The 25,887-nt window shown below is 45.6% G+C and overlaps 1 protein-coding gene across 2 annotated transcripts in view; it reads right to left on the reverse strand.

Annotated features, from left to right (window-relative positions):
* The window catches only part of RNF44 (ring finger protein 44), a 34,682-nt gene extending 9,173 nt beyond the window's left edge, over window positions 1-25,509 (reverse strand). Inside the window, exons 1-8 of one of the 2 annotated variants that reach the window (XM_030212825.1) lie at window positions 25,392-25,509; window positions 11,846-12,026; window positions 11,031-11,247; window positions 10,472-10,639; window positions 9,511-9,687; window positions 6,374-6,535; window positions 6,174-6,286; window positions 5,919-6,006 (exon numbers count right to left, since the gene is read on the reverse strand). In XM_030212825.1, coding sequence (XP_030068685.1) covers window positions 5,919-6,006; window positions 6,174-6,286; window positions 6,374-6,535; window positions 9,511-9,687; window positions 10,472-10,639; window positions 11,031-11,247; window positions 11,846-11,952 — 1,032 coding nt within the window. In that variant the 5' untranslated portion in view covers window positions 11,953-12,026; window positions 25,392-25,509. Of the gene's footprint in view, window positions 1-5,918; window positions 6,007-6,173; window positions 6,287-6,373; window positions 6,536-9,510; window positions 9,688-10,471; window positions 10,640-11,030; window positions 11,248-11,845; window positions 12,027-15,734; window positions 15,961-25,391 lie in introns of those variants that run through there. The other variant, XM_030212824.1, reaches the window with a different exon arrangement.
* Between the last annotated feature and the right edge of the window lie 378 nt (window positions 25,510-25,887).

Genomic DNA, 25,887 nt, shown 5'->3' on the forward strand with positions numbered 1-25,887 from the left:
TACTGAACAAGTGAATAAGGGTTAGGAGCATAGGAGCCGACTCTGTGGGTGCTTGAACACCCCCAATATTGAATAAATTCCTTGTATGTGTCCAGGGAGGGGTTATCTCCACTGGGGTTAGCACCCCCAATAATTTTAAAAAGGTGGCTCCTATGGTTAGGAGTTAAATCAGCATCAAAAAGGTGGGCTTTTAGCCTAGATTTGAAGACGGCCAGAGATGCAATTTGACGTACTGGTTCAGGAAGTCTATTCCAGGCATATGGTGCAGCAAGATAAAAGGAACGGAGCCTGGAGTTAGCGGTCGAGGAGAAGGGTGCAGATAAGGGAGATTTAGCCAGTGAACAGAGTTCCCGGGGAGGAATGTAGGGAGAGATGAGAATGGAGAGGTACTGATGAGCTGCAGAATGAATGCACTTATAAGTCAATGAGGAATTTGAACTGTATGTGGAAATGGATAGGAAGCCAGTGCAGTGACTTGAGGAGAGGGCTAATATGAGCATAACGACACTGGCAGTATATTAGTCATGCAGCAGAATTTTGAACAGATTGAAGAGGACAGAGATAGCTAAGTGGGAGACCTGTGAGAAGCAAGTTGCAATAGTCTAAGCGAGAGGTGATAAGAGTGTGGATGGGGGTTCTGGTAGTGTGCACAAAAAGGAAAGGGCAAATTTTGGTGATATTATAGAGAAAGAAGCGACAGGTTTTAGCAGTCTGCTGAATATGTGCGGAGAGGGAGGAGTCAAATATGACCCCAAGGTTACGAGCTGATGAGACAGGAAGGATGAGTGTTATCCACAGAAATAGAGAATTGGGGAAGATAAGAGGTTGGTTTAGGGGGAAGATAAGAATCTCAGGCTTGGTCAAGTTTCGATTCAGATGGCACTGAGATATCCAGGCAGCAATGTCAGACCGGCAGGCTGATACTTTGGCCTGGATTTCGGCTGAGATGTCTGGTGTGGAAAGGTAGATCTGGGAGTCATCAGCGTAAAGATGATACTGAAAACCATGGGATGAGATCAGAGTACCAAGGGAAGAAGTATAGATGGAGTAAAGAACAGGTCCCAGGACAGATCCCTGAGGTAAACCAACTAACAGTGGGATAGAAGTAGAGGAGGATCCACTAGAGCATATACTAAAGGTACGCTGGGAGAGATAAGAAGAAAACCAGGAAAGAACAGAGCCCTGAAATCCAAGTGAGGACAGCGTATCAAGTAGTAGGCTGTGATCAAAAGCAGCAGATAGATCGAGAAGGATGAGGATAGAATAAAGGCCTTTCAATTTGGCCAGGAACAGATCATTGGAGACTTTAGCAAGCGCTGTTTCAGTTGAATGAAGGGGGCGAAAGCCAGATTGAAGTGAATCAAGAATAGCTTGAGGTAAACCTGGAGGACGTAATGGGGCAGTTCAGCAAACTGAAGAGTAGCAAATCTCCTGGACCGGATGGTATTCATCCTAGAGTACTGATAGAACTGAAAAATGAGCTTGCGGAGCTACTGCTAGTGATATGCAATTTATCCTTAAAATCGAGCATGGTACCGGAAGATTGGAGGGTGGCCAATGTAACACCCATTTTTAAAAAAGGTTCCAGATCCAGGAAATTATAGACCGGCGAGTCTGACGTCGGTGCCGGGGAAATGGTAGAGGCTATTATTAAAAACAAAATTACAGAGCACATCCAAGGACATGGATTACTGAGACTGAGTCAGCACGGCTTTTGTATGGGGAAATCTTGCCTGACCAATTTACTTCAGTTCTTTGAAGGAGTAAACAAACATGTGGACAAAGGGGAGCCAGTTGATATTGTGTATCTGAATTTTCAAAAGGCGTTTGACAAGGTACCTAATTTAAGGCTACAGAGGAAATTGGAGGGTCATGGGTTAGTTGGAAAAGTCCTATTGTGGATTAAAAACTGGTTGAAGGATAGGAAACAGAGAGTGGGGTTAAATGGGCAGTATTCACAATGGAGAAGGGTAGTTAGTGGGGTTCCTCAGGTGTCTGTGCTAGGACTGCTGCTTTTTAATATATTTATAAATGATTTAGAGATGGGAGTAACTAGCGAGGTAATCGTTAACTCGCAACAGGATTGTGAAAAATTACAGAAGGAGCTTACGAGACTGGGAGACTGGGTGGCTAGATGGCAGATGACGTTTAATGTGAGCAAGTGCAAGGTGATGCATGTGGGAATAAAGAACCCGACTTATAGCTACGTCATGCATGGTTCCACGTTAGGAGTTACGGACCAAGAAAGGGATCTGGGTGTCATCGTCGTCGATAATACACTGAAACCTTCTGCTCAGTGTGCTGCTATGGCTCGGAAAGCGAATAGAATGTTGGGTATTATTAGGAAAGGTATGGAAAACAGGTGTGAGGATGTTATAATGCCGTTATATCGCTCCATGGTGCGACCGCCCCTTGAGTACTGTGTTCAATTCTGGTCACCGCATCTCAAGAAAGATATAGTGGAACTGGAAAAGGTGCACTGAAGGGCGACTAAAATGATAGCAGGGATGGGACGACTTCCCTATGAAGAAAGACTAAGGAGGCTAGGGCTTTTCAGCTTGGAGAAGAGACGGCTGAGGGGAGATACGATAGAGGTATATAAAATAATGAGTGGAGTGGAACAGGTGGATGTGAAGCATCTGTTCACGCTTTCCAAAAATACTAGGACTAGGGGGCATGCAATGAAACTAGTGTGTAGTAAATTTAAAACAAATCAGAGAAAACATTTCTTCACCCGATGCATAATTAAACTCTGGAATTCGTTGCCAGAGAACGTGGAGGCGGTTAGCTTGGCAGAGTTTAAAAAGGGGTTAGATGGTTTCCTAAAGGACAAATCCATAAACCGCTACTAAATGGACTTGGGAAAAATCCATAATTCTAGGAATAACATGTATAGAATGTTTGTACATTTGGGAAGCTTGCCAGGTGCCCTTGGCCTGGATTGGCCGCTGTCGTGGACAGGATGCTGGGCTCGATGGACCCTTGGTCTTTTCCCAGTGTGGCATTACTTATGTACTTACAAGAGGATCTCGGCTGGCGGGGGTCCTCGGCTGGCGGGGGTTGGGGTCCCCCGCCAGCAAAGGTAGGTGATGGCGGGGGGGGGGCCTAAAATGTGCCCCCTCACCTTGGGTTCTGGACCCCCCTCCCGCCAGTCTGGCTATGCCCCTGCCTTCCAGCACCTGCAGGAGCTCTGTGCATATCTATTTCTCTGCCAGCAACAGACAGGGTGCATGAGTGCATCTGTTCCACGAGTGGGGGTAGGGTGGAGAGAATATCCACGTCCATTCCTCAGTCTTCCAGAAGCAGGCATATGAGTGCAAGTGCCTATCCTGGCTTCTGTTCAGCTGCAGCTTTAGCCATATGGCTAGAGGAAGAAGAATGAGCTTCAGACTGACTCTCGGCTCCAGCTGCACGTTTCCCTCCTTCGCTGCAGTAAACGACCATGTGTGTATGCACACACATACATTCTTCCTCCACACAGTAACCTGTGACTGTTTGTGCAGCTGCTGCAAGAGAAGCAGCGCCAGATAGTAAGTCATGGCTCAATTCCCACTTTGTCACGTAAAATGACTCATTCATATGACAAACACTCACCTGCCCTTGCTTTATGGAGCTGGTTAGAGCGGAAGTGCTTTGGGAAGGGACAGAGTTAACTAAATACTTAGCACCAATGCACGGTGCTTCAAAAGGTGCCTGTTATTCCAGAGGCAAGTTATGGGCAAATCCACACTGCTAAATTCTCTTTTAAGGTTTGGTGCAGAATTTGCCTCATGTTGCAGGAAGGGAAACAGGGTGCATTCCTAGTTGGCATCAGCGCAGGAAGAACAGTGCAGCTGCAGCCGTGCAGGAGATGAAAGCTTCCCTCTTAGGTTGAAGTAGAACAGAGGCAACGACAGAGAACCAGCATGATGGTGCAGTGTAACGGCCACGGCCACCTAGGCCTGAGCGGTATAGAAGAGGAAAAGCAGGGCAGGTACAAAGAAGTGGTGGTGGGCTCAAGCACTGGGGCTGGTAAGCAAGTGCAGTGTGAAATCTGGACCAAAGTGGGAGAGAGGAAAAAGAACATGTAAAGTGACTGGGATAAAAAGGTGGATGTTTGCTACAAGATGAAGACTGGGTGGTAGGAGAAAAAGGAATTCTCTACAAAATATTCTAAATATTTTGCTTCGGTGAATAACCATTTTCTGTAATACTTTCCAAAATGCATCATCCAAATATAGTGATCAAATGACCTATTAAGCACATAAGCACTGCCACACGCTGGGAAAAGACCAAAGGTCCATCAAGCCCAGCACTCTGTCTCCAACAGCGGCCAATCCAGGCCCCAAGAACCTGGCAAAAAACCCAAAATGTAATAACGATCAATGGACTTTTCCTTCAGAAATCTGTCCAGACCCCCTTTAAACTCAGCAAAGCCAGCTGCCGTCACTACCTTCTCCGGCAATGAGTTCCAGAGTCTTAACTACGCGCTAAGAAAAACTCTCCAATTTGCTTTAAACGTTCCACATTCTAATTTCATCTTGTGTCCCCTGGTTCTATTATTGTTAGAAAGCGTAAACAAACGCTTCACACCTGTCCGCTCTATCCCGGTCATTATTTTGTAAACCTCTATCATATCACCTCTCAGCTGCCTTCTCTCCAGGCTAAAGAGTCCTAGCCGTCTTAACCTCTCTTCATAGGGTAGTCGTCCCATCCCTTTTATCATTTTTGTCACCCTTCTCTGCACCTTCTCCAATTCCTTTATATCTTTTTTTGAGATGAGGCGACCAGAACTGAACACAATACTCCAGGTGCGGTCACACCATGGAGCGATATAACGGCAATATAACATCCTCATGCTTAGTTTCCATCCCTTTTCTAATAATACTCAACATTCTGTTCGCCTTCTTAGCCGCCGTAGCACATTGAGCTGAAGATTTCAACGTCCTATCCAGGATTACTCCCAGATCCCTTTCTCGGTCCGTAACTCCTAACGCGGAACCTTGCATAACATAGCTGTAATTCGGGTTCCTCCTTCCCACATGCATCACCTTGCACTTGACAACGTTGAACTTCATCTGTCATTTGGACGCCCAATCCCCCAGTGTCACGAGGTCTTGTAATTTTTCACACTCCTCCCGCGATGAGACGACCCTGGATAATTTTGTGTCATCTGCAAATTTAATTACCTCACTAGTTACTCCCATCTCGAGGTCATTTATAAATATGTTAAAAAGCAGCGGTCCCAGCACAGACCCATGAGGGACCCCACTAACCACCCTTTTCCATCGAGAATAATGGCCATTTATCCCTACTCTCTGCTTCCTATCCTTTAACCAGCTCTTAATCCATAATAATACACTGCCTCCGATCCCATGACTCTCCAGTTTCCTTTGGAGTCTTTCATGCAGAATTTTGCAGCATTTCCAAATAGTGTGGAGTGGAGAAGTAGCCTAGTGGTTAGTGCAGCAGACTTTGACCCTGGGAAACTGGGTTTGATTCCCACTGCAGCTCCTTGTGACTCTGGGCAAGTCACTTAACCCTCCATTGCCCCTGGTACAAAATAAGTACCTCTATATAATATGTAAATCACTTTGAATGTAGTTGCAAAAAACACAGAAATGTGGTATTATTAAGTCCCATTCCTTTTCCCCATTGTGTGCAGAATCCCTCAGGAGTAACCTTTATAAGGAGTTTCCATGGACCCAAGATGAATCTAATCCTTTACCTTAAGGATATTACCCCAGTTCTAATAGACACAGGAACCGTATTTCAGCTAATACAGATGAGTTATAGATTCTGCGATAGCTGGAACATGGAGCAAGTTCAAGAGGGATGTAAACGGAATGCAGGGGTGACAGAAAATGGAGATCAGACAGTAGTACCATGTGCAAACACATGAGTGTATATGCTGCATGTTTGCAGCATGGATAGAATACCTCATAATTCTCCATTTCCACATCCTCCACATCAAGATCGAGGTTGATGGTGGGCCCCACGGCAGTCGGAGACACAGGAAGCATGGAACTGCAAAGAGGATAGTGAAACATCTACCAGTTTAGAATATTTAGAGAGATTTCTGCACTGGATTCAGCACTTATGTCCTTTGGCTTCCATGGGCTAAATGATTCCTTCCATTCACATTACTGTGTTTTAGTTTGGACACAAAGCAATAATGGACTTGGATTACTCACAGGAAGTACGGCAGGAAACTGGGATAATAAGGTGGTGGAGGTGGTGCGGGCAAGGGCTGCTGAAGCCGATATCTCTGTGTGCTCAGTCGTTGTGGCATCAAATGTGGGTATGGCTGTAACACAGACCAAAAAAGCGAGGAATGTAGATCAGAAACTAGTCCCCTGCCATCCCATTATCTAAGTTACGTTTAATGACTTACCACTCCAAATGGCAGGTCTTGGTGCAAGGGATCATGGGAGAGGTAATGAAGAGGGACAGCAGGGGGCAAGGCTGGGGCATGCTGGGAATGAGGGTGAGTGAAGCCCCCCAAAGGGTTATGTTCTCCTCGCATATCCACTTCATTCTCTATTCTTTGCAGAGGCTGAAAAACAATGAAGGGGAGAAAAATTAGAAATGCTCCATCCAGCCTTAAATCCAGAAATTAGGAACCGTTATAGGTCAACAGTATGAAAACAAAAAAATAATCAAGCTTAAAAAGCAGAAAACTCTGCTTCTTTCCATGTGGCAAGTTCTAGGTAAAGCACCATCAGTGAATAAAGTAAAATAAGCCAGCATTTTATATTCTGGTCAGTAGAGTTTCTCACAGGGACCACACTGGATGAAACACTTCCTGCTAGTCCAACATGGCAGCACAAGATGAATAGAGAAGGTCACAGTCAGCAAGGCCGATGCACACAGTACCCCTGTACCCTCAAGAGAGCACTGATCAACAAAAAAATAAAATGTTATTACTCCAAGACTATCAATCCCCTGATGAGGGCCTGCATACACTCCTACATTCCCAACACGATCTCATGAAGTGTTCTGCAGGGTCAGGTACCTGTAACAAAGCCTTCGTATGTGCCACAAATAAACTGAAGTGTTTACCGTCTGCTTCAGACGTGCCATTTCAACCTCCTTGACTAATCTAATCTCGTGACCTTAAACTAATTATATTCTAATAAATTTATCTTTCAAAACTTGGTAGTCTGAATTTATCCAAAAAGTCATCTCAAGTAGAGCTTATGTATTTCTTCAGCCTGGAGGCAGGGGCTCACCCACTTTGGGCTCAAGCCCACCCCAGCAGTGGTACACCCTTGCTGCAGCTGGCAGGGCTCCTTGAATGTGGTCAAGGCTCTCTCCAACTCGGCTCTGCAGTTATCTGCAGCTTTCCTGAGCTGCCCAATGCCAGAACCTGGCGCATGCAAAAACGGTACACGGCTGCGGACAACTGGAGAGCTGAGCTGGAGAGAGCCTTGGCCATATTCCAGACTTTTCAGTTGGTGGGGCTTGGGGATTCCATTGGCTCACCCAAAATTTACATCTGGCTATTGGGAAGTTAATAACATCTGATTTTAGAAAAGACTTAGACAAATCTCTAGAGAGCCTTCTAGTCAGAGACAAGGGATCAGTGCATCTTATTTCAGTAACAGGAAATGATTTCTGGGCACATCCAAGTGACCTGGACCGGCCACCATCAGTATGCTGGACTCAATAGACCTCTGCGTCTCCCTCCTTGGGTCTTAGTTCCAAAATTGTTTATTTTTCTTCACTTTTATGTATTTTTTATTTTGCTTTTTTGTTCTTAACGTTCATGTTTAGGAATCCAAGGGAACTTGTCAATCTACTTCCCAAGTTCACACAACCATATACAGAAACAAAAAATGAAGGAAGATAAGAGACTTTGGGGCTCATTTTCAAAGCAGACTTACAAATTTCATAGGTTACTATGGAACTTTTAAGTCTAAGTGCTTTGAAAATATGCCTCCATATGGCATATCCAGTTTGTCCATTTCATCCATCTACTCGCCCTTCCTCTCTCCTAGAGATCCTATGTACCCGTCTCAAATAGTTTGTCCAGCACCTCCACCGGGAGGCTGTTCCACATATCCACCATCCTATCCGTGAAGTAGTATTTCCTCAGGTTCCTTCCAAGTCTAACCCTTGTGACAGAACAGTGTGTTTTAAACCTGTAAAATTGCCTTTAACTCTTGAAGTGCATTTTTCTATTTTGACCAGCAGGTGGTGCATGTTTTATATTAAAGCTGTTATAGAAAAGTGCATGTCCTCTTTTAGTTTCACTTAGTGAAAAAGTGAATCTACAGTACTGTGAGTAGTATATTTTTAAAACTTGTTGACTGGGCTCTGATTGGCCTGTAGTTTGAAATTACCCAGCAGTTGTTGCTGGCTGTTTCAGTCTTAGCCTGGGAGAAGAGAGAGAGAGCGCTCTTTGCTGAGGCTTGGTGAATTCATGTCCTGAACTCCCCAGGTACTTTCTAGGAAGTAAGCAAATGATTTGTTAGTGTTATAATTAATCCATATTTCAGTTACCCGCTATTGTTTGGCGATTGCACTCTCATTTTTGTTCATTGTTAAGAAAATAAACAATTTTGTTTGTTGACTCTGATGTCTGGACTGATCAAGAATCCTAGTGGTTTGTGTGTTGGGTCTGTGAGTGCTTTCTGGGAACTGTGGAACCACTGGGAGTGTGGCCTCAGTAATCTAGAAATCACTGGGGATAATTGGAGAGCATGAGACTCACCCAGAGGCGGTTCTGACCCATTCGGCAGAAGGAGCACAAGTGGCAGGTGCAGGCGGACCTAAGTTGTGCTGGGGACAGGTCCTCTAAGTGGCCACAGGGTAACCCCAGGCGGGTGGCTAGGCATTTCGTGACACCCCTTTTACCTTCATCATATGTCCCCTCATTCCAGAGCTTCCTTTCAACTAAAAGGCTCACCTCCTGTGCATTTATATGTCTGAATCATATCTCCTCGTTCCCTCCTATATGTTCTATTCAGTATTACACCTGGAGTCTGAAACAGACTGCCACCCAGGAAGTCTGATCTCCTCAAGCTGAACACCCTTTCTAATTCAGAGGGCAGAGCTATGAAGAAGCCACTGAGCCCGGCACAGACCTGCCCAATCTTGGTTCTACATTTTACCAACTGCTGGTACTGAAGGAGAGGCTGTTCCTCCCTGGAGAGCAAGGTCCAATGCTTTGGGTGAAGCCTCTCCTCAACCCACCAATGACTTGCCTCCGATTTACAGCACCTCCTGTCAGACCAAACACTCAAACCAGGAAGAAAAGAACATTCAGAACACAAAGATTTCCCTAGTTGTTAATGTTGCAGATTGTAAACTTTCTGTACAAGCAGGTAAATTGCTTGGATGGAATGCAATAGAATCATTTTTTTTGGGGGAAAAAAAAAAAAGTATTTTAGCCACTAAGTTTGTAGGCCCGACTTTCTTCATACAGAGAATCTGCCCATATTCTAATGGTTTTGACAAAAGACTGAGAATGTTAACAGCTTGGCCCCCACCCCCACTTGACCCCTGAATGACTGCTGTTCCACTCACCATTCGTGGGTGCTGAGGCTGCACTGGAACAAACTGGCTGAGGGGGGCCATGTGAGGAGGCTGGTGCGGGGGCACTGGCGGGGGTGGAGGATGGAGGATATAATGGTCACTGGAGAGGAGGGGTGTGAATGGCTGGTAGGAGACTGGAAGCTGGTGCATGCCACACGCCTGAATCAGCTGCAGGAGAGACAGACACACATGTTGCCATGTTAACACACAAGCTACAGCTTTAAGTATGTCCTACACTGTATCTGTTCTTTAACAGGGTCAGCAGATTCTAAAGCTCTTTTTAGCCTTTTACTTAACCCAGCTTTACAAGTATTAGGGTAATGTGTGACCAACAGGTCAGAAGCAACTCCCCCCCCCCCCCCGTGAAAAAATTAAGACAGAAAATCCATTCAGAAAACAACATACATTTTGGGATGTCTCCCCTACACATCAGGCTAGCTCAGGGGTTCTCAACCTGGTCCTCAGGACCATTGGAGCCGAATCTGTGGACTGAGAAAATTCCTTGTATGTGGCCAGGGAGGGGTTATTTCCATTGGGCTTAGCACCCCAAGATTTTAAGTTGGCTCCTATGCTCAGGACATACTTAGCCAGTCAGGTTTTCAAGATCCCCACTATGAATTTGCATACAATGGATGTAGTGTAGGCAAATGCATCCTGCACATACATGGTGGGGATCCTGAAAACCTGGCTGACTGGGTACGTCCCGAGGACTGGTGAGAGCCTAGCAGCTGCTCCTGTCCCTACAGGATCCAATTTCTATGGGAGAGGGTGGGAACGGACAGGAGGAATGGATGGGCATGCAACATACACATAAGCCTGCCCCCCCCCCCCTCCACAGCTTTGGGGAGGAGCAAATGGGAGCCCACACACTGCTGAAGTGAAAGTCTCGGTTCAGGTCTTCCTGTCTACAGACCACCCAACAGTATCGAAGCAAGTGCAGCTGACATCTCACCGGAGGAGGAAGGCAGCAGAGCGGATAATGCTGTCCACTGAACATTACTGAGCATGCTGGGAGCTGCTGGGAGCTGCACCCTGGGATGTGCTGGCCCGTATGGATCGGGAAACCTTGGGTAGTTACTGTGGTAACTGTGTAGGAAAAAGGGACAGGTCCCTGGTGCACCTTAAAAAGACAGACAGACAGAATGAGAGTCAGTGTGAAAGACATTTTCAAGTCAGCTCCGATGGAGAATGAGGTAGGGGGAGGGGTTATAAAAAAAGGAGCTGATGAATGTAGCCAGAAGTGATATCACACTGCAGCACCCCCCTCCCCCGCTAGTCCAGCACTGCAACCCTCCCACACACTACTGATGAACTTTGCTCCTGCCCTGCAGTACCCACTTGCTATTCCAACACAGAGACTCCCTTCCCCCTCACACCCAGGATCTATAAGTGCAACTGGTTCCAATAGTTTTGGCTATACCTAGGACCTACCCAGCGCTATCTCCCAGCCTGCACTTGCTGTTCAGAAAATAATACTGCAAACAGACTTGCATTGGCTCTGTCCCACCTACCTGCTCGTGGAGGTCGACCATGAATGGACTCTGCTGAGAAGGGGGTGCTGGCGGATGAAGCATTCGGGCCTGTGTGTTGCCCAGTGGAAAAGCTCGAGGTTCATCTACTGGGAAGTGTTGCTGAATCAAAGCTAGGTGTGCAAAACTTTCATTCTGTGAGGCAAACAGGCTCTGCAGAGGTGTGTCCTGTCGTCCCCACTGATGCCGAATGGGGGGACTGCAGCATGGTGCCAGAGAGAGACAGAAGAAAGACACTGTGAAAACTACTATCCTGATAAAAGCAAATGCAAATCTGGCAACAGCAAAAACAAAAATACACACCACCACACCATACCCTAGGAGTTCCCCGGGGTCTGCATTTCCCTGCTGTTCAGCTTCAGGGTGAGCGACTGCAGAGAGGTGCAAGACAGCAAGGCCAGGGATAAAAGCACACACCTCCCTAGGAGTGGTAAAATGAGGTCCAAACCACCCTCAGGATTCACTGTTTCTATCCAACTGCTACCCTGTGGTCAGAATGTTCACACAGTCGCCTACTGGTCAGAACAATCTTCAGTGATCAACCATGAAGGGAAAGAGATGAAGGGAAGACAGAGAGAACATCCACGCAAGCACTGAACGAATCTACATGCATTCGTAACCAACTGTTAACGTGATGATGGAGACTATGTACCAGGGGAGGTTCAGGGATGATCCATCCTACAACTCCTCCTCTTTAGAGCCCTTTATAACCCCAGGCCTGCCCCCTGCTCTGACGGGTCCCCTCAGCTTCATCCACCATGATCTTTTGGAGCTGGGGTCCAAGCAGGGTTCCATACCTTCGCCTGAGGTGTGCAGGGGTGCTGCAGGGTCCCCCTGAGAATCTCCGCTGGTTAAAGGGGATTGAGGGAGGCCGCCTATTCACTGCCAGTTCCCATGGTCGCATTGGTGACGTCGGAGAGGCGGAGGGGTGCTGGACCTCAGCTTCCGAGTACAGACCAGACACTGCCTGCCTTCGCTCTGTTGAGAATCAAAACCCAGTGAAACTCAACCCTAGATGGCAAGAGTCATGACTAGCTGGCTTTATCTAAGCCAGTGCTTCCAATGGCAGGAGCCCAACACTTCCAACTCAGAGTAACTGTACAGTAGGCAAAGCGAACCACACAGACTCAAGGCTGCAAGCGTTAGGGTTTGGATGAACAGAGATTGACAAGAGGATGTGACCCTTCCGACATGTAGGCCAGGGCAGTGGCCACACCACTGGCAGCACAGGATCCTGCTCTCTCTCTCTCTCCAATCTGAACAGCAGGAGACCTGAAGCAGTGTCCACCAATTTCCTAACCTGAGACAGAACTCAAGCATTCCCACAGCTGGACAGCATCCTAAGCACAACACAAGATGCAGAGATACAAACAAGAAAGATGTCTGTACAGACTGAATGGACCACTGGGGCTCTGGTTTCCTGACCACACCCCACGCTGGACCCAACAGACCACAGAACCTGCAGCCTCCAATTCCTGTTTCTGCAAAACACCAGAATTAAACAAACAATCTAGGCTGCACAGTTACCATGGCAGCTTTGTCTAGCGCTCCTCAGGTTCTTGTAACTCTTGAATGCAGCCCAGAATCTATGTCACACTGACAGTGAGAGAAAGTTTTGACACTGGGGTTTACCATGTTTCTTGGCCCGAGGACAACCTGTGCAGCAGCGTCTTTTCTGCACCAGTTTCTCGGCTGGGGGGATGCGAGAGAAGGTCTGGTGCTCTGAAAACCTCAGATCTTCCCACAATGCCTCATCCCATTCACTCTTATTGTAAAAGACCTAATCTCCTTCTGCGATAAGATTGTTGGGGCTGGTCAGTGTACACCTTCTGCCGCTTCAGCTCATACCTGTTCAGTTTACCGACTGAAATATTACTGCACAGAGGAATGAGACATGAAGCTTAGCATGTGCTCTCTCTCAACTTCATGTCACCAAACCAAAAGGCAGCCATCGAGCAATAACTGTGCATTTAGTGAAAGAAATGTTACCTGAGCAGACATGAGACCGAAGACAGAGAGCACAGACAGACCCCAGCAGCCTGAAGGTTTTCAAGAAGCTGCTAAAAGTATTGCCATCACCAAATCCCAGACAAACACAATCAAGAACACTTTTCCGCAAAGCGGTGGAAGAGGGAGACCAACAGTCACCCTTTTCATACAGCTCAACCACTCTGTACTGTGGGACTATTGGGGGGGGGGGGGGGGGGGTTGGTGGTAGCCACAGCTAGATAATTTCTCTGCCTTTTAATTCTCAATGGCAGCAGTTTACATCAGCCTCCCACAATCTCCCCCTGCCCAACAGCTAAACTACAAAGCTACATTTCTCCTATGCCAGCGCCACATGCACCTCTCAGGAATGTGCCCTTTTCCATATGGCATTTATCTTCCAGAAGGCACCATAGGAGGGAATGTGTACTAGTCCCAAAGATAATGGTGAGAGCAGAACTCTTATCTGGGCTTGGAGCTCCCAGCACTAGGGCACCACCTTCATCACCACATCCAAGAGCACTTGATTCCCAGAACTAGCTTCTTCCTTTATGGTATGGATTGGTTTTGTTACAAACCAGAAAGTTCTCTATGCAAATTTGTGCTGCACCTGCTTAGTACTAAGAGGCACTGCTAAGGTACTTCTATTTCTACCAGCTCATTCCACCCCAGTCATTGCTCAGGATGGTTCTGCCAAGCTTGCAGGACTGGGTTCCTGTCCTTCTCTTTCTGAGCTTGCAGCCAGGGCTAATGGCCAGCTCTCTAAGTTTGTACCCCTATGAACCTACAAGTAAAATGCTCCCAACACAGCATCCTAAAACGTCACCCAATAATGTGCCTGAAGGCCCTTCAACTCCAAGGTGAAAGGACAGAAAAAGAACCCTGGAAATGTTAGCACGGGCCCTGTGTGGTAACAGCATGCAGTTTCTGAATAAGTGTGCGGATAAAACCAGAGCAAAAAAGAAGATTAAAAGGACACTTTTTTTATTGGACTAACTTTATATATTTTTCCGACTAGGTTTTGAAGGCAATAACTTCAGGTTAAAAATGAGCAAAATGTGACAGGTATGTAGAAGTTACTACAAGGCCCAGAACTTAAATGGTGAACAAAAAAAAGGAGCAAGAGAAAAAAAAAACTCTTCATACAAACACATCACATTTTTAATGAGTTAAAGTCTAGCATGCAATCAACCAAAATGATTGATTATTTTTATTGTATTTATTTACAGCCTTTTTGAAGGAATTCACTCAAGGCGGTGTACAGTAAGAATAAATCAAACATGAGCAATAGGCAATTACAGCAGTAAATATAATCAACTAATAAAAAAGTATGGCATAGTTACTACTTACAATGTCAACATAATAGTAATAGAACATTTTAATTGACAGTGTAGGGTATAAGCAAAGAAGGAGCATATAGATAGGTAAGAGAATAAGAGGAGTTAGAAAATAAGGTGACTAGTTTAATCAAGCCAATAACACTCCGTATAGGATCCCCAAAATGCCCATCTCTCACAATAAAAGTCACACACTTCCCCCCCCCCCCCAAAAAAAAGCAGGCCAATTATAAAGAAAATTCCAAATTTTAGCCTGAGCCCAGCTTATGTAGCTGCAGATTCGCCCTCTTCCCTGCTCTGCTACACTAACCAAGTTACCCCAGAACCTATAGCTAAGAATGCACAATGCCCATTGTTGGCACTGGCCAATCCCACGGCAGCTTTTACAATGTTTCATGACATCACAATACCACCGATTATCACTGTAACTATAAGAGAAATTAACTGATACAAACGTGAGCAGCACTTGATAGTTACATATCTTCTAAACGGTGTAACCCCTTCCAAACGTTTGTCAATCTAATACAACTCACACACGTTCTCTTCAAGCTGCTATCCCTTAATGTTCGGTTTCTCACAATACTAAATAAATGATTGTGAAAAGAGAAACTAGAAATGAAGTGCTACAGTATCATAAGCCTAATCTTGCAAAACCCACATCATAATGGGTTTAAGGACAAAACGCTGACTGGTTTCCCAACTTTTCTAGGCAAGGCAAGGCAAGGCAATCAAGTGAATTTTGTTAAGCAAACGCCTTTCAAAGAAGTGACATTCCCCCAAAGTGTTTTCGATTAAAAACTTGGCTTATCCTAAATATACAATTGTATTGCTTCGATTCGAACTGCCACGCCAGTGGGACTTCGTTAGCTTCAGTTGCACTTCAAGTGCGCCGAAAGCCAGTTTATAAATACGAAGACAGACTGAGAAAACAATGCAAAGACAAGACAAGGCGGGCCTGGGAGCCGAAGGCAGCTTGCTTTCAAAACAGACATTTCCGCCAGCCAGGCCTCTATTTCCCCAGACCCCATTGGCATCACGGACACAGAAAGCCGGGGATAAATAGGGCCATCAAAGCGAAAAGCAAAGTCCCGGTTCTGAACGGCCAAGAAAAGCTGCCCCCAAACTGGGACTTTAAGAGCAGAGCAGGCAGGCGCAGGTCCAGACCATGTGCTCAGCGGGAGACAACAAAGGGAAGGGCACAGGCCACGGATCCGGAGACCACCCCCTTTCTCACTAGCAGACCCCAGCCCCACAGTCCCTGAGGAAGAGGAAGCGCCGGTCGCAGATCAACATCAACACGTGTGGCCCCGCCGCCCGCAATAACTGCAGCCAAAATAATGTACGGGAGGAGGCCGCCGTTTACCTGGCAGAGCGCGCCGCCCGTTTCAGCTCTTCGGGGCAGGGTCGCTTGCCCTGCCCCTTCTTTCCTTTCCTGCCGTAATAAGCTGTCTCCAGCCTCTTTGTGCTCTGAAGCTGCGGGGCCGGGCTCCGAGCCCGCTTACGGCCCCTTTAAGAAGCAGCAGGGCCGCGGCCGAACCCAACAAAACGACTAATTTTAATTCACAACATTCAGCGGCGCAGGCACGAGCCACGCGCTCCCGACGTAAGCGTGTACGCGCGAGCTCGAACGAAGGGACCCCGCCCAGTTCTGATTCCGCCCCCAGACCGACCACACCAATAAAGCATCCCGAAAAAAAAAAGAGCTCCTCCCATCTCCTGCTTTCATGAATGAGCAAGGTCCGCCCCCCCCCCCCTTCATTATCTCGGCTGGACGTACGGGGCAGTGCGGGGGCTGGTCGGACAGCTCAGTCCAAAATGATACGGGAAAGTGTAACTCTTGGGACTGCTAGAGTCCCACCCCCGAAGAGGTCACACTGAAGGTTTTGATTACAGGAGAGAATCCAAACGCGGATTTTCTATTCTTCGGATTATCGTTCCATTAAATAAAATAAAAGTATAGCACAGTAAGGTAGGATCGTAGGGTTTCTCTGCACTCCCCGTTCTTCGCCACCCTGATCCCCTTTTCTATCACTTCTTCTGATTGGATCCTCAAGGCTGCTTCCCAAACAATCTGGGATTTTATGGCAGGAGAACAGCATATTTGTTGTAATGAAATAAACTTTATATTTACTAGGGTATTTGCAGAGGCAACAAAGAAGAAACTTCCTTACAAAGGAGTAATTCTCCAGAAAAAGCTGAGGCCTCTGTGTCGCTCAAGCCACCTCTCCAGCTTCTACTGCCTGTTGTAATCATGTTCAATGCCCACTGGAGCTCCTCTTGACTCTGGGCAATGTCACTTAACCCTCCATTGCCCCAGGTACAAAATAAGTACCTGTATATAATAGGTAAACTGCTTTGAAGGTGCTCTGGCTTCGCTCCATAGGTTTACTACCTATATCCATCCTCGGCTCTGGTCTTCTGGGTGCTGCTGTAGTCACCAGGTCAACCTCCTCCTCACTTCTAATTGTTTCTAGTGCATGATTTCTTCATTTCAATCCTTTAATTATATCTTTTCTCTGAATATGGGTGCCAGTCGGAAACCATCACTGACCCATTGCAATACTAGCTGGTCCACTTGATGTAACCATAATATATTAAGACATATAATGATTACATGTATGTCCTATATGACTAATAGAATCAGTGCATTGTTTTGTGATAAGGAGTATCATGGAAGTGTTGCATCATTGACTTTGGTCATGTGTGTTCTGTGATAATCACACACCAACTACTTTTGCATTGCATCCTTTGAATTCATGAGTTAAAGGTGCAAACAAAAAAAATTAATTAAACAAAACATGCAGACAAATCAGAGAAACTGAATCAAATTTCTGTAAACCTGGGAAGATGTAATGGGGCAATTTGACAAATTGAAGAGTAGCAAATTGCCTGAACCGGATGGTGTACATCCCAGAGTACTGACAGACTTGAAAAATTAACTTTTGGAACTATTGTTAGTAGTATGTAATTTATCTTTAAAATCAAGCATGGTACCAGAAGACTGGAGGGTGACCAATGTAACACCAATTTTTAAAAGAGGTTCTAGAGGTGATCCCGGAAATTATAGACTGGTGAGCCTGACGTTGGTGCTGGGCAAAATGGTAGAGAGACTATTATAAAGAACAAACTTACAGAGCATATACATAAGCATGGATTAATAAGCCAAAGCCAACTTGGGTTTAGTGAAGGGAAATCTTGCCTCACCAATCTATTACATTTCTTTGAAGGGGTGAACAAACGTGGATAAAGGTGAGCCGGTCAATATTGTGTATCTGGATTTTCAAAAGGCATTTGACAAAGTACCTCATGAAAGACTCCAGAGGAAATTGGAGAGTCATGGGATAGGAGGTAGGGTTCTATCGTGCATTAAAAACTGGTTAAAAGATAGACAACAGAGATTAGGGCTAAATGATCAGTATTCCCAATGGAGAAGGGTAGATAGTGAGGTCCCACAGAGGACTGTACTAGGACCACTGCTTTTTAACATATTTATAAATGATCTAGAAATAGGAATAACTAGTGAGGTAATTAAATTTGTAGACAACAGTTATTCAAAGTTGTTAAATCGCAAGAGGATTGTGAAAAATTGCAAGAGAACCTTCTGAGACTGGGAGACTGGGCATCTAAATGGCAGATGACATTTAATGTGAGCAAGTGCAAAGTGATGCATGTGGGAACAAGGAACCCGAACTATAGCTACATGATGCAAGGTTCTCTATTAGGAGTCACCGATCAGGAAAAGAGTCTAGGTGTCATCATTGATGATACGTTGAAACCCTTTGCTCGGTGTGTAGCAGCGGCTAAGAAAGCAAATAGAATGTTAGATATTATTAGGAAATGATTGGAAAACAAAAATGTGGATGTTATAATGCCTTTATATTGCTCCATGGTGCGACCACACCTCGAGTACTGTGTGCAGTTTGGTCATCGTATCTCAAAAAAGATATAGTGGAATTAGAAAAGGTACAGAGAAGGGTGACAAAAATGATAAAGGATGGGAAAGCTTCCCTGTGAGGAAAGGCTAAAGTGGCTAGGGTTGTTCAGCTTGGAGATAAATATCAAACTAGAGCTTGTAGAATATCACTCTGTTCATCAAACTTATCAAATCTAATTGATACCTACTTATAAATAAGTCGTCTAGCGATGTTACTGTTGTAGGAGGAAAAGCCTCAAACAAATGATAGGAAACTCCTTTGTTGATTACTTAATCAACCTTAGGGAGGCCCATACATTCATCACTGGCACAAAAACCTCCTGTCCTTCCTTAATCCTCTTATATGAAGCAAGTGCTCTCAAGTAGCTCTTAATATCAACTTGTATTAATATATGAAAGGAAAACTTATCTCTCCAGCTGCTCAGTCTCTTTTCACTACCCACGGCCCAACTTTGGCCAAGGTTTCGACTTCTGCATCAGGGTCCGTGGCATCCACCGACTGATGTCTGTAAGAGAGCGTATTCATTATATCGCACAGTGCTCTAAGCATAACCTCTCCCCATTCTCCCAAACAACATGAGCGTGAAAGGATCCAATTATGAATGTGAGATGTTGTTTGGGAGAATGGGGAGAGGTTATGCTTAGAGTACTGTGCGATGTAATGAATACGCTCTCTTACAGACATCAGTCGGTGGATGCCACGGACCCTGATGCAGAAGTCGAAACCTTGGCCAAAGTTGCGCCATGGGTAGTGAAAAGAGACTGAGCAAAGGACTGAGCAGCTGGAGAGATAAGTTTTCCTTTCATATATTAATACAAGTTGATATTAAGAGCTACGTGAGAGCACTTGCTTCATATAAGAGGATTAAGGAAGGACAGGAGGTTTTTGTGCCAGTGATGAATGTATGGGCCTCCCTAAGGTTGATTAAGTACTCGACAACGGCATTTCCTATCATTTGTTTGAGGCTTTTCCTCCTACAACAGTAACATCATTAGATGACTTATTTATAAGTAGATATCAGCTTGGAGACAAGACAGCTGAGGGGAGATATGATAGAGGTCTATAAAATAATGAGTGGAGTGGAACGAGTAGACGTGAATCACTTGTTTACTCTTTCCAAAAATACACTAGGAGGCATGCAATGAAGCTACAAAGCAGTAATTTTAAAACAAATCAGAGAAAATTATTTCTTCACACAATGAGTAATTAAACTCTGAAATTCATTGCCAGAGAATATTGTAAAAGCAGTTAGCTTAGCGGGGTTTAAAAAAGGTTTGGATAGCTTCTTAAAAGAAAAGTCCATAAGCCAGGGACATGCTCTTGGGGAAAATCCACTGTTCATTTCTAGGGTAAGCAGCATAAAATGTATTCTATTGTTTTGGGATCTTGCAAGGTACTTGTGACCTAGATTGGCCACTGTTGGAAACAGGATACTGGGCTTAATGGACCTTCGGTCTGTCCCAGTATGGCAAACGCTTATGTTCTTATCTTCTCACTAATATTTTTGAAACATTTCTTTTTTTTCATGCATAAAAATATACTCATGAATGTAAGAATATAGTCTCAAATCATGCCACTTATCCATGTATACAGTAAATGTCTGCAGACTGCTTCTCTTTCATAAGGAGATATTGGTTAGAAGTTGAAATACCAGCAAGAAAGTCCATTTGGCAGATATGAAATGTTCAAACAGGACTGGCTTTTGTTTTTGCTAATATCAGGTGATGTGATGTTTTATTTATTTACTTGCTTATAAAGTTTATAACCTGCCAAATCACCATTGAGGGGAGGGGGAAATCAAGGGACAATCAAACATTTACAGTACACAAAAACATGTTACTACAGAAACTTGGAAGAAACTGTAAGCAATTCTAAATAAACAGGCTTTTGAAAAGCTACAAAAAAAATCACCAGCGCTGTTTGTATTATGTAATGCGACTGATAACGTGTTCAACAGAGGATGGTGCATAACAGAAAAAGCTTCATGCATGGACTAGAGTAACTCTACCATTGACCAAAAGAGCCAAAGTGTGCACTGACTGGGAAGACATAGGCAATGACCAACTTGATATGTGCGGCTTAAGAAAGCATTTAGGCCTGTATTATGCCTGTTTCTGAGGATAATCCACTAACATAGTTTAATTACAATAACTTGTGTTTCACAGTATTACACAAGAAACGCTGCAGTTCAACTGCTAATGATATATCTAGTATAGCTGCCAACTAAACTTCTCAGGAGAAATAAAATAAACACAGCAACTGGCCTTTGCCCCAGTAATTAGAACTATTTATAGGAGCTGGTTTCTAAAGCTTATCAATATCTCAGGTGGTGATATCTAGTATCTCCTTCAGGAAGACTAAGCATGCAGAGAAGGTAGGCACATGCCTCCATCCAAAGCCTTCCAACTAGCCCTTCTTCCTCAAGATACCAATCGGTTCTGCTGTAGCATTTATTCGAGGAACAGGTCCTCTCAGAGGGGTCCCTAGAAAAGGCTCACAATATATCCTGTCTTCCCTCAGCTATTGTGCTGTAGCATCCATACCTTGGAGATCCTGGCTGGCCAATCCGGAGGCATTGGGTATAAAACCTGCTCCCTGATTGGCTATTAGTGATGTCATAAACATGCCACTCTTCTCTAGTAATAGCACAGGCACACCCTTTCTGTCACTTCCATTACCAGCAAATACAAGAGGCTGAGCGAGGTGGTGGGGGGATATTGATGCCTAGGACAGGCATTTGCTTTGAAAAGACTGAAGGCTTTGGATGGGGAATGTATTGATGATTAGATTGTTAAATAGCTTTGGGAGATGCCTTGCTGTTTAGAGCAGGCTTGTTATTTTGAAGTACTGATGCTGCTTAGCACAGGTGTATTTTGAAGGTACGAGACAGACTTGGTATTGGTGTGGTGTGTGTGTGTGTGTGGGGGGGGGGGGGGGGTTAAAAATGCTGCTTGTAACCTGCCTATATTTCTATCAGAAACAAACTGTTCAAATGAGAGGTAAAAACTTTATCTTTTTATGGAAGTTTACGGAGTGGCATAAGATCAAGATTAAGCTGACAGAAATAATTAGACTGAGTATATGTCTTAGTTTGTTTGAAGTTCTATGTCTGTAAGAACAAATGTTTATTTTATGATTTTGTTTGCTTATTTTGTTAACCACTGAGAACTTTTGGATTGTGCTGTATAGAAATGTTGAAATAAATAAAACATAACGACCACCATAACAAGTTTTGTTATCCATATTTCAAGGGGAAGGGGTTTAGGTACATGAAAGATAATTGAGTGGGGGGGGGGGGGGGGGGGCTAATCCCTGTCTGAGATCCTGGGGCAGTCCTTCCTCCATGCCTGCTGGTTTCTATGTGACAGTATAAGATTATCAGAACCAGCAGCAAGAAGAGCAATTTGTAAAAGATGTGAGCCATGCAGAGAGCTTTTGTGTGAACTGCCTAAGTTTTCCTTCTAGCTTCCTTTATCATGGGTAACATTTCAGCAAGGCTTTGCAACCCAAGAGATACCTCAGCAGTGCTGCAGTCACAGAAAGTTACCCAGAAACATTCTGCTTCCTTCAACCCCACGCTGACCTCAGGCCCTACCACTGCTGCTTCCTCCTGAGGCTCCCCAGGGCCCCATGCAGGACAATGACTAGGGATCCAATTTTACTGCATGTCTCATCCCTTCACTTTTTGTGACCTTTTATCCTTCCTGTTTTTATTCATAATTCACCTATCTTCTTTCTCTCACCTCCCTGTGTGTCTTCTCTATCCTCCTGTCTCTTGCTGCTTGTCTTGTTTTCTCCTTCTGTGTCTGTTTTTTTCCTCCTGCCTTCTTCCTCTATGCTCTTTTTTTTCTTTTTATTTCTCTTTCTTACCTCTGTCCCCTCCCTGTATTTTTGCTCTTCTCTTTTCTCTCACTTCCTGTTTGCCTCTACTTTTTTCTCTCCACCCCCCCCCCCTTTGTCTCATCCCCCTTCCTGCCTTTGTCTGCATTTTTCTTTCTTTTGGGGTGGGGAGGGGGGTTGCAAGGGTATTAGGCACCCTAAGCAAACATTCAGCTTTGTACCCTCCCAATTAACTTGCATGTTCCGAAGTCCCCCTTAGTTTTGATAATTAAACTTAACAATCATCATTATCCCAACACATGCCTTCCCCCCCACCCCATCCTGGCCAAAAATAAAAGTCTGTAAAAATGCATAATCGGACCTCATACTTGTCGGCATTAAACTTAGCTTTGTATATTGGGGCAAATTTTCAAAAGTGAATTAGACCTGGCATTCAGCAACTATCCTTGCAAGAAAAAAAAAAAGGGGGCAACTGGCTGACTGGACATATGGAGAGAATTGGGGGGGGGGGGCTCAATGTCTCAAATCGCAAGGGGCCAATCACAATGAGCACAAGGGCCAAATCTGAATACCAAAAAATAAAAAAAGACTACAGTAGTTCAAATTCCTAATAACAAAATAAAAATGACTGCAATATTGATTTCTTTTGAAATGTCTCCACATATCAACACTATAAATGTTTGAGCAAAAACTGGAGAAAAAAGACCTCAGAAAAGGTCATCAACTTGCTTAGAACACTGTACGATCATAGGTCAAAAAATTCCATATACCTCAATTCAAATAAACATAGCCCATAACAAATAAATCTTCAGTATTCAAAATAAGTGGAAAAACCATCTAAACATGTGATCACAGATCTGCTTGCAAACAGCAGACTGAGATTGTCCCATCGAGGGCCCCTGTTTTAAGACTTGCTGCTCTAGGGGAGCTGGAACATTCCTAGCCATCCCGCACTCAGACTGGGTGGGGTGAGGGTCGTGAGGAGCATGGGTGGGTCTGGCAGCTAGCTATGTGACAGAAGGAAGCCTCCTGTACAGTGCAATCACCCAGTCACCCACCCTGGACCTGTGTAAAAGATCAGAACCTGACACCATATGAGCTGTTGCTCGTTTTAGTGGTGGAAAACCTGGGTCAGTGGGAGAGGTTAAGACTGGTAAGATCAAGATGGAAACTTCCAGAAGTGCCATTGGCACCACAGGGTGCAGCGTCAGTTGATGGGACGTAGACTGCTCGGTGTTCACCCCTTGGGCTCTGAGGGTTCGGAGAATAGGTAGGGGGATAGCATTGGACTGTTCAGAGGTCCGCTGTGCAGGGAGGTGGGGGGAGGATGGACCCATGGTCAGGTTACTAATTAAATACTGGCTTTGGTGTTCACAAATAAAGCTGCAACATAATGACTCTGTCTCATGTCGCATTATTTACGGGGGTGAATCCCATGTACCTACATTACTACATGCTGATGATTCCTGGAGTTAGTGTGGTATCAGGTCCTACTGTATTACCTTGATTCAGGGTCCCCTAGACACTTCAGCCTCAGGCAACCGCCTAATGGTTAAACTGGTCCTGCCCCCTCCTCGTATTTCTGCTTTTCTGTGTGTCTTCTCTTTGGGGCTACATCTCCCTCTCTTGCTCTGTGTTACAGGATCAAGCAGCTTGCAGCCAACTTTTTAATGGGTGCCAAAAGAGCCGCCCTTTCTTGGTGCCTCCTTAAAAATGAGGACCAGGAAAGCCAAGGTTTGTGACCTGTTATCTCCCATTACCTCAGGTAGCCACTTGTAAGCTCTTTGGGGAAGAGACTCAGGGCCCTGTTTACTAAGCCGTGCTAGCATTTATAGCATGTGCTAACACTACAGACACCCACAGGAATATATGGGTGTCTCTAGCATTTAGTGTGTGCTAGTGCTCCTTAGTAACCAGGGCCCAATACTTATCATCATTGTACAGTGCTGTGTATGTCAAGTCCCTCCATAAAACATAAGTTTTGTGCTTTGAAAATGCAAAAACTGAAAGAGGTTGAATATTCTGGGCCCCTGCTCCACCCCACTCCTTCCTCTGGTCAGCTCCACATAAGCAGGCTCTTCAATGCAGCTGCTTCTGCGGCTCAGAACCAGGGAGCTGAGTCCACTTTATTATTGGAGCAGAGGCTCCATTAACCAGGGAAGAGATTTATTTCCATTGTTCCTCTGCACAGGATGGACATGCGTTGGGCAGGCTGAGAAAGGATAACTCTTCACTGACTGTGGAGCACCTCTGGCAAAGTTCAGCCCTAGGCCATCACCTTCTATTGAGAGGCAGAGAAGAGGTGAGGTTGCCAGCAAAAACAGCAGTAAGGGGTGAATTTAAGCTACAGTTCAGGCACTTTTGCTTTAGGTTGATCATCCGGATGGAGGACAAGGCGGACCAAACTATGGGCTATTAGATATGACTAATTAGTAGTAACAGTTCTTTCTGAATTATAAAAATATCTAAAACTTTAATGTTTCTTCACCTCTGGTCTACCACTTTTCAGACATGAAATGTCAAAGCACTTTATAAAAATAACAATCTTAAATTGGACTAGTTATACACATAAGGATCATTTGGGTTAGTGATAGCCCAGAACACCATGAAGGAGCCACAGTTCACAAATCTGAAAAAGGCCAAAATCCCCCAACCCTTCAAACCAATTCTTTTCCTAGGTCTTAGCAATCTCCATCCTGCACCCCCCCTCCCAATTGAGGGGTAGATCTCTGGCACAGCACCCTTCGGAGGTGCCCCCCTGCTAACAGCTGGGCCTTTTCCAGAGTTTGGAGCTGCACCTCCACAATCTACTCCACAAACCATCCCGTCTCCTCTTTATATCGGAACGAGAAGCGAATCTGCCCCCGACGGCAAACTTGGGAAGAATGTAAACACTCCTGAAGCTGAGGGTCAGTGGGGAAAGGTGTGTGTGTGTGTGTGTGGGGGGGGGGGGGGGGGGGGGGGGGGACCCATGCAAGGTTCAGCCTGCAAGTGCATTGCTAGGGGCGTGCAGAGGGTGGCATCAGACTGTAGAGGGCATGCAGGGAGCTTTCTGAGGCGAGAAGGGGGTAGGGCAAGGTGACAGCGAATAGGGTGTGATGGGAAGGGAGAGTAGGAGACAATTTGGGGTGAGGGGCTCGGGGGCCTGCATGGGGTTACAGACGCAGCCCCAGCTCAATAGATCGCAGATAGGTAAAGGAAGCCGAGCTGCCCCCCCCCTCACCCGGAACCCAGTTCCGCCTTACCTCGGCCGGTCAGAGTGATCGCTGCATTCTCGGGTCCTGCACCGCGACTCACGGTGCTCGGTGCCTCCCGGTCCCCAGCACCGCCTTCTCCTCCTCCGGCGGCTGCAATGGAAGCGTCCGTGGCTCGGATCCCACCATCTGCGCTCTGGGGCGGGGAAGCAGCGCCACCAGTCCCGGCAGAGGCCGGCGGGGGGACGCCAGAGAGCCGAGTCAGGGGTGGTGTCCGCAGCCCGACACCGCCGGGCACTGCTTGCTTAGCCGCCTAGGAGGATCTGGAGCCCGAGGCCCGGTTCGGAGCGCTCTCGGGCACCGAAGCACCCCTGCGATTCTGTGGCAATAGGACCGAGGAAGAGAGAGGGGAGGGAGCTTTCAGAAACAATGCGTCCCGACACTAACACCATGCTGGGGCATTTGGTCTGGGGCAAGTGTGTCCCAAACAAAAGGCTGGGGCATCTGGTCTGGGGCAAGTGTGTCCCTAACATCATGCTGGGGCACT

This window comes from Microcaecilia unicolor, chromosome 8 (genome assembly GCF_901765095.1).
Source record: "Microcaecilia unicolor chromosome 8, aMicUni1.1, whole genome shotgun sequence".
NCBI lineage: Eukaryota > Metazoa > Chordata > Amphibia > Gymnophiona > Siphonopidae > Microcaecilia > Microcaecilia unicolor.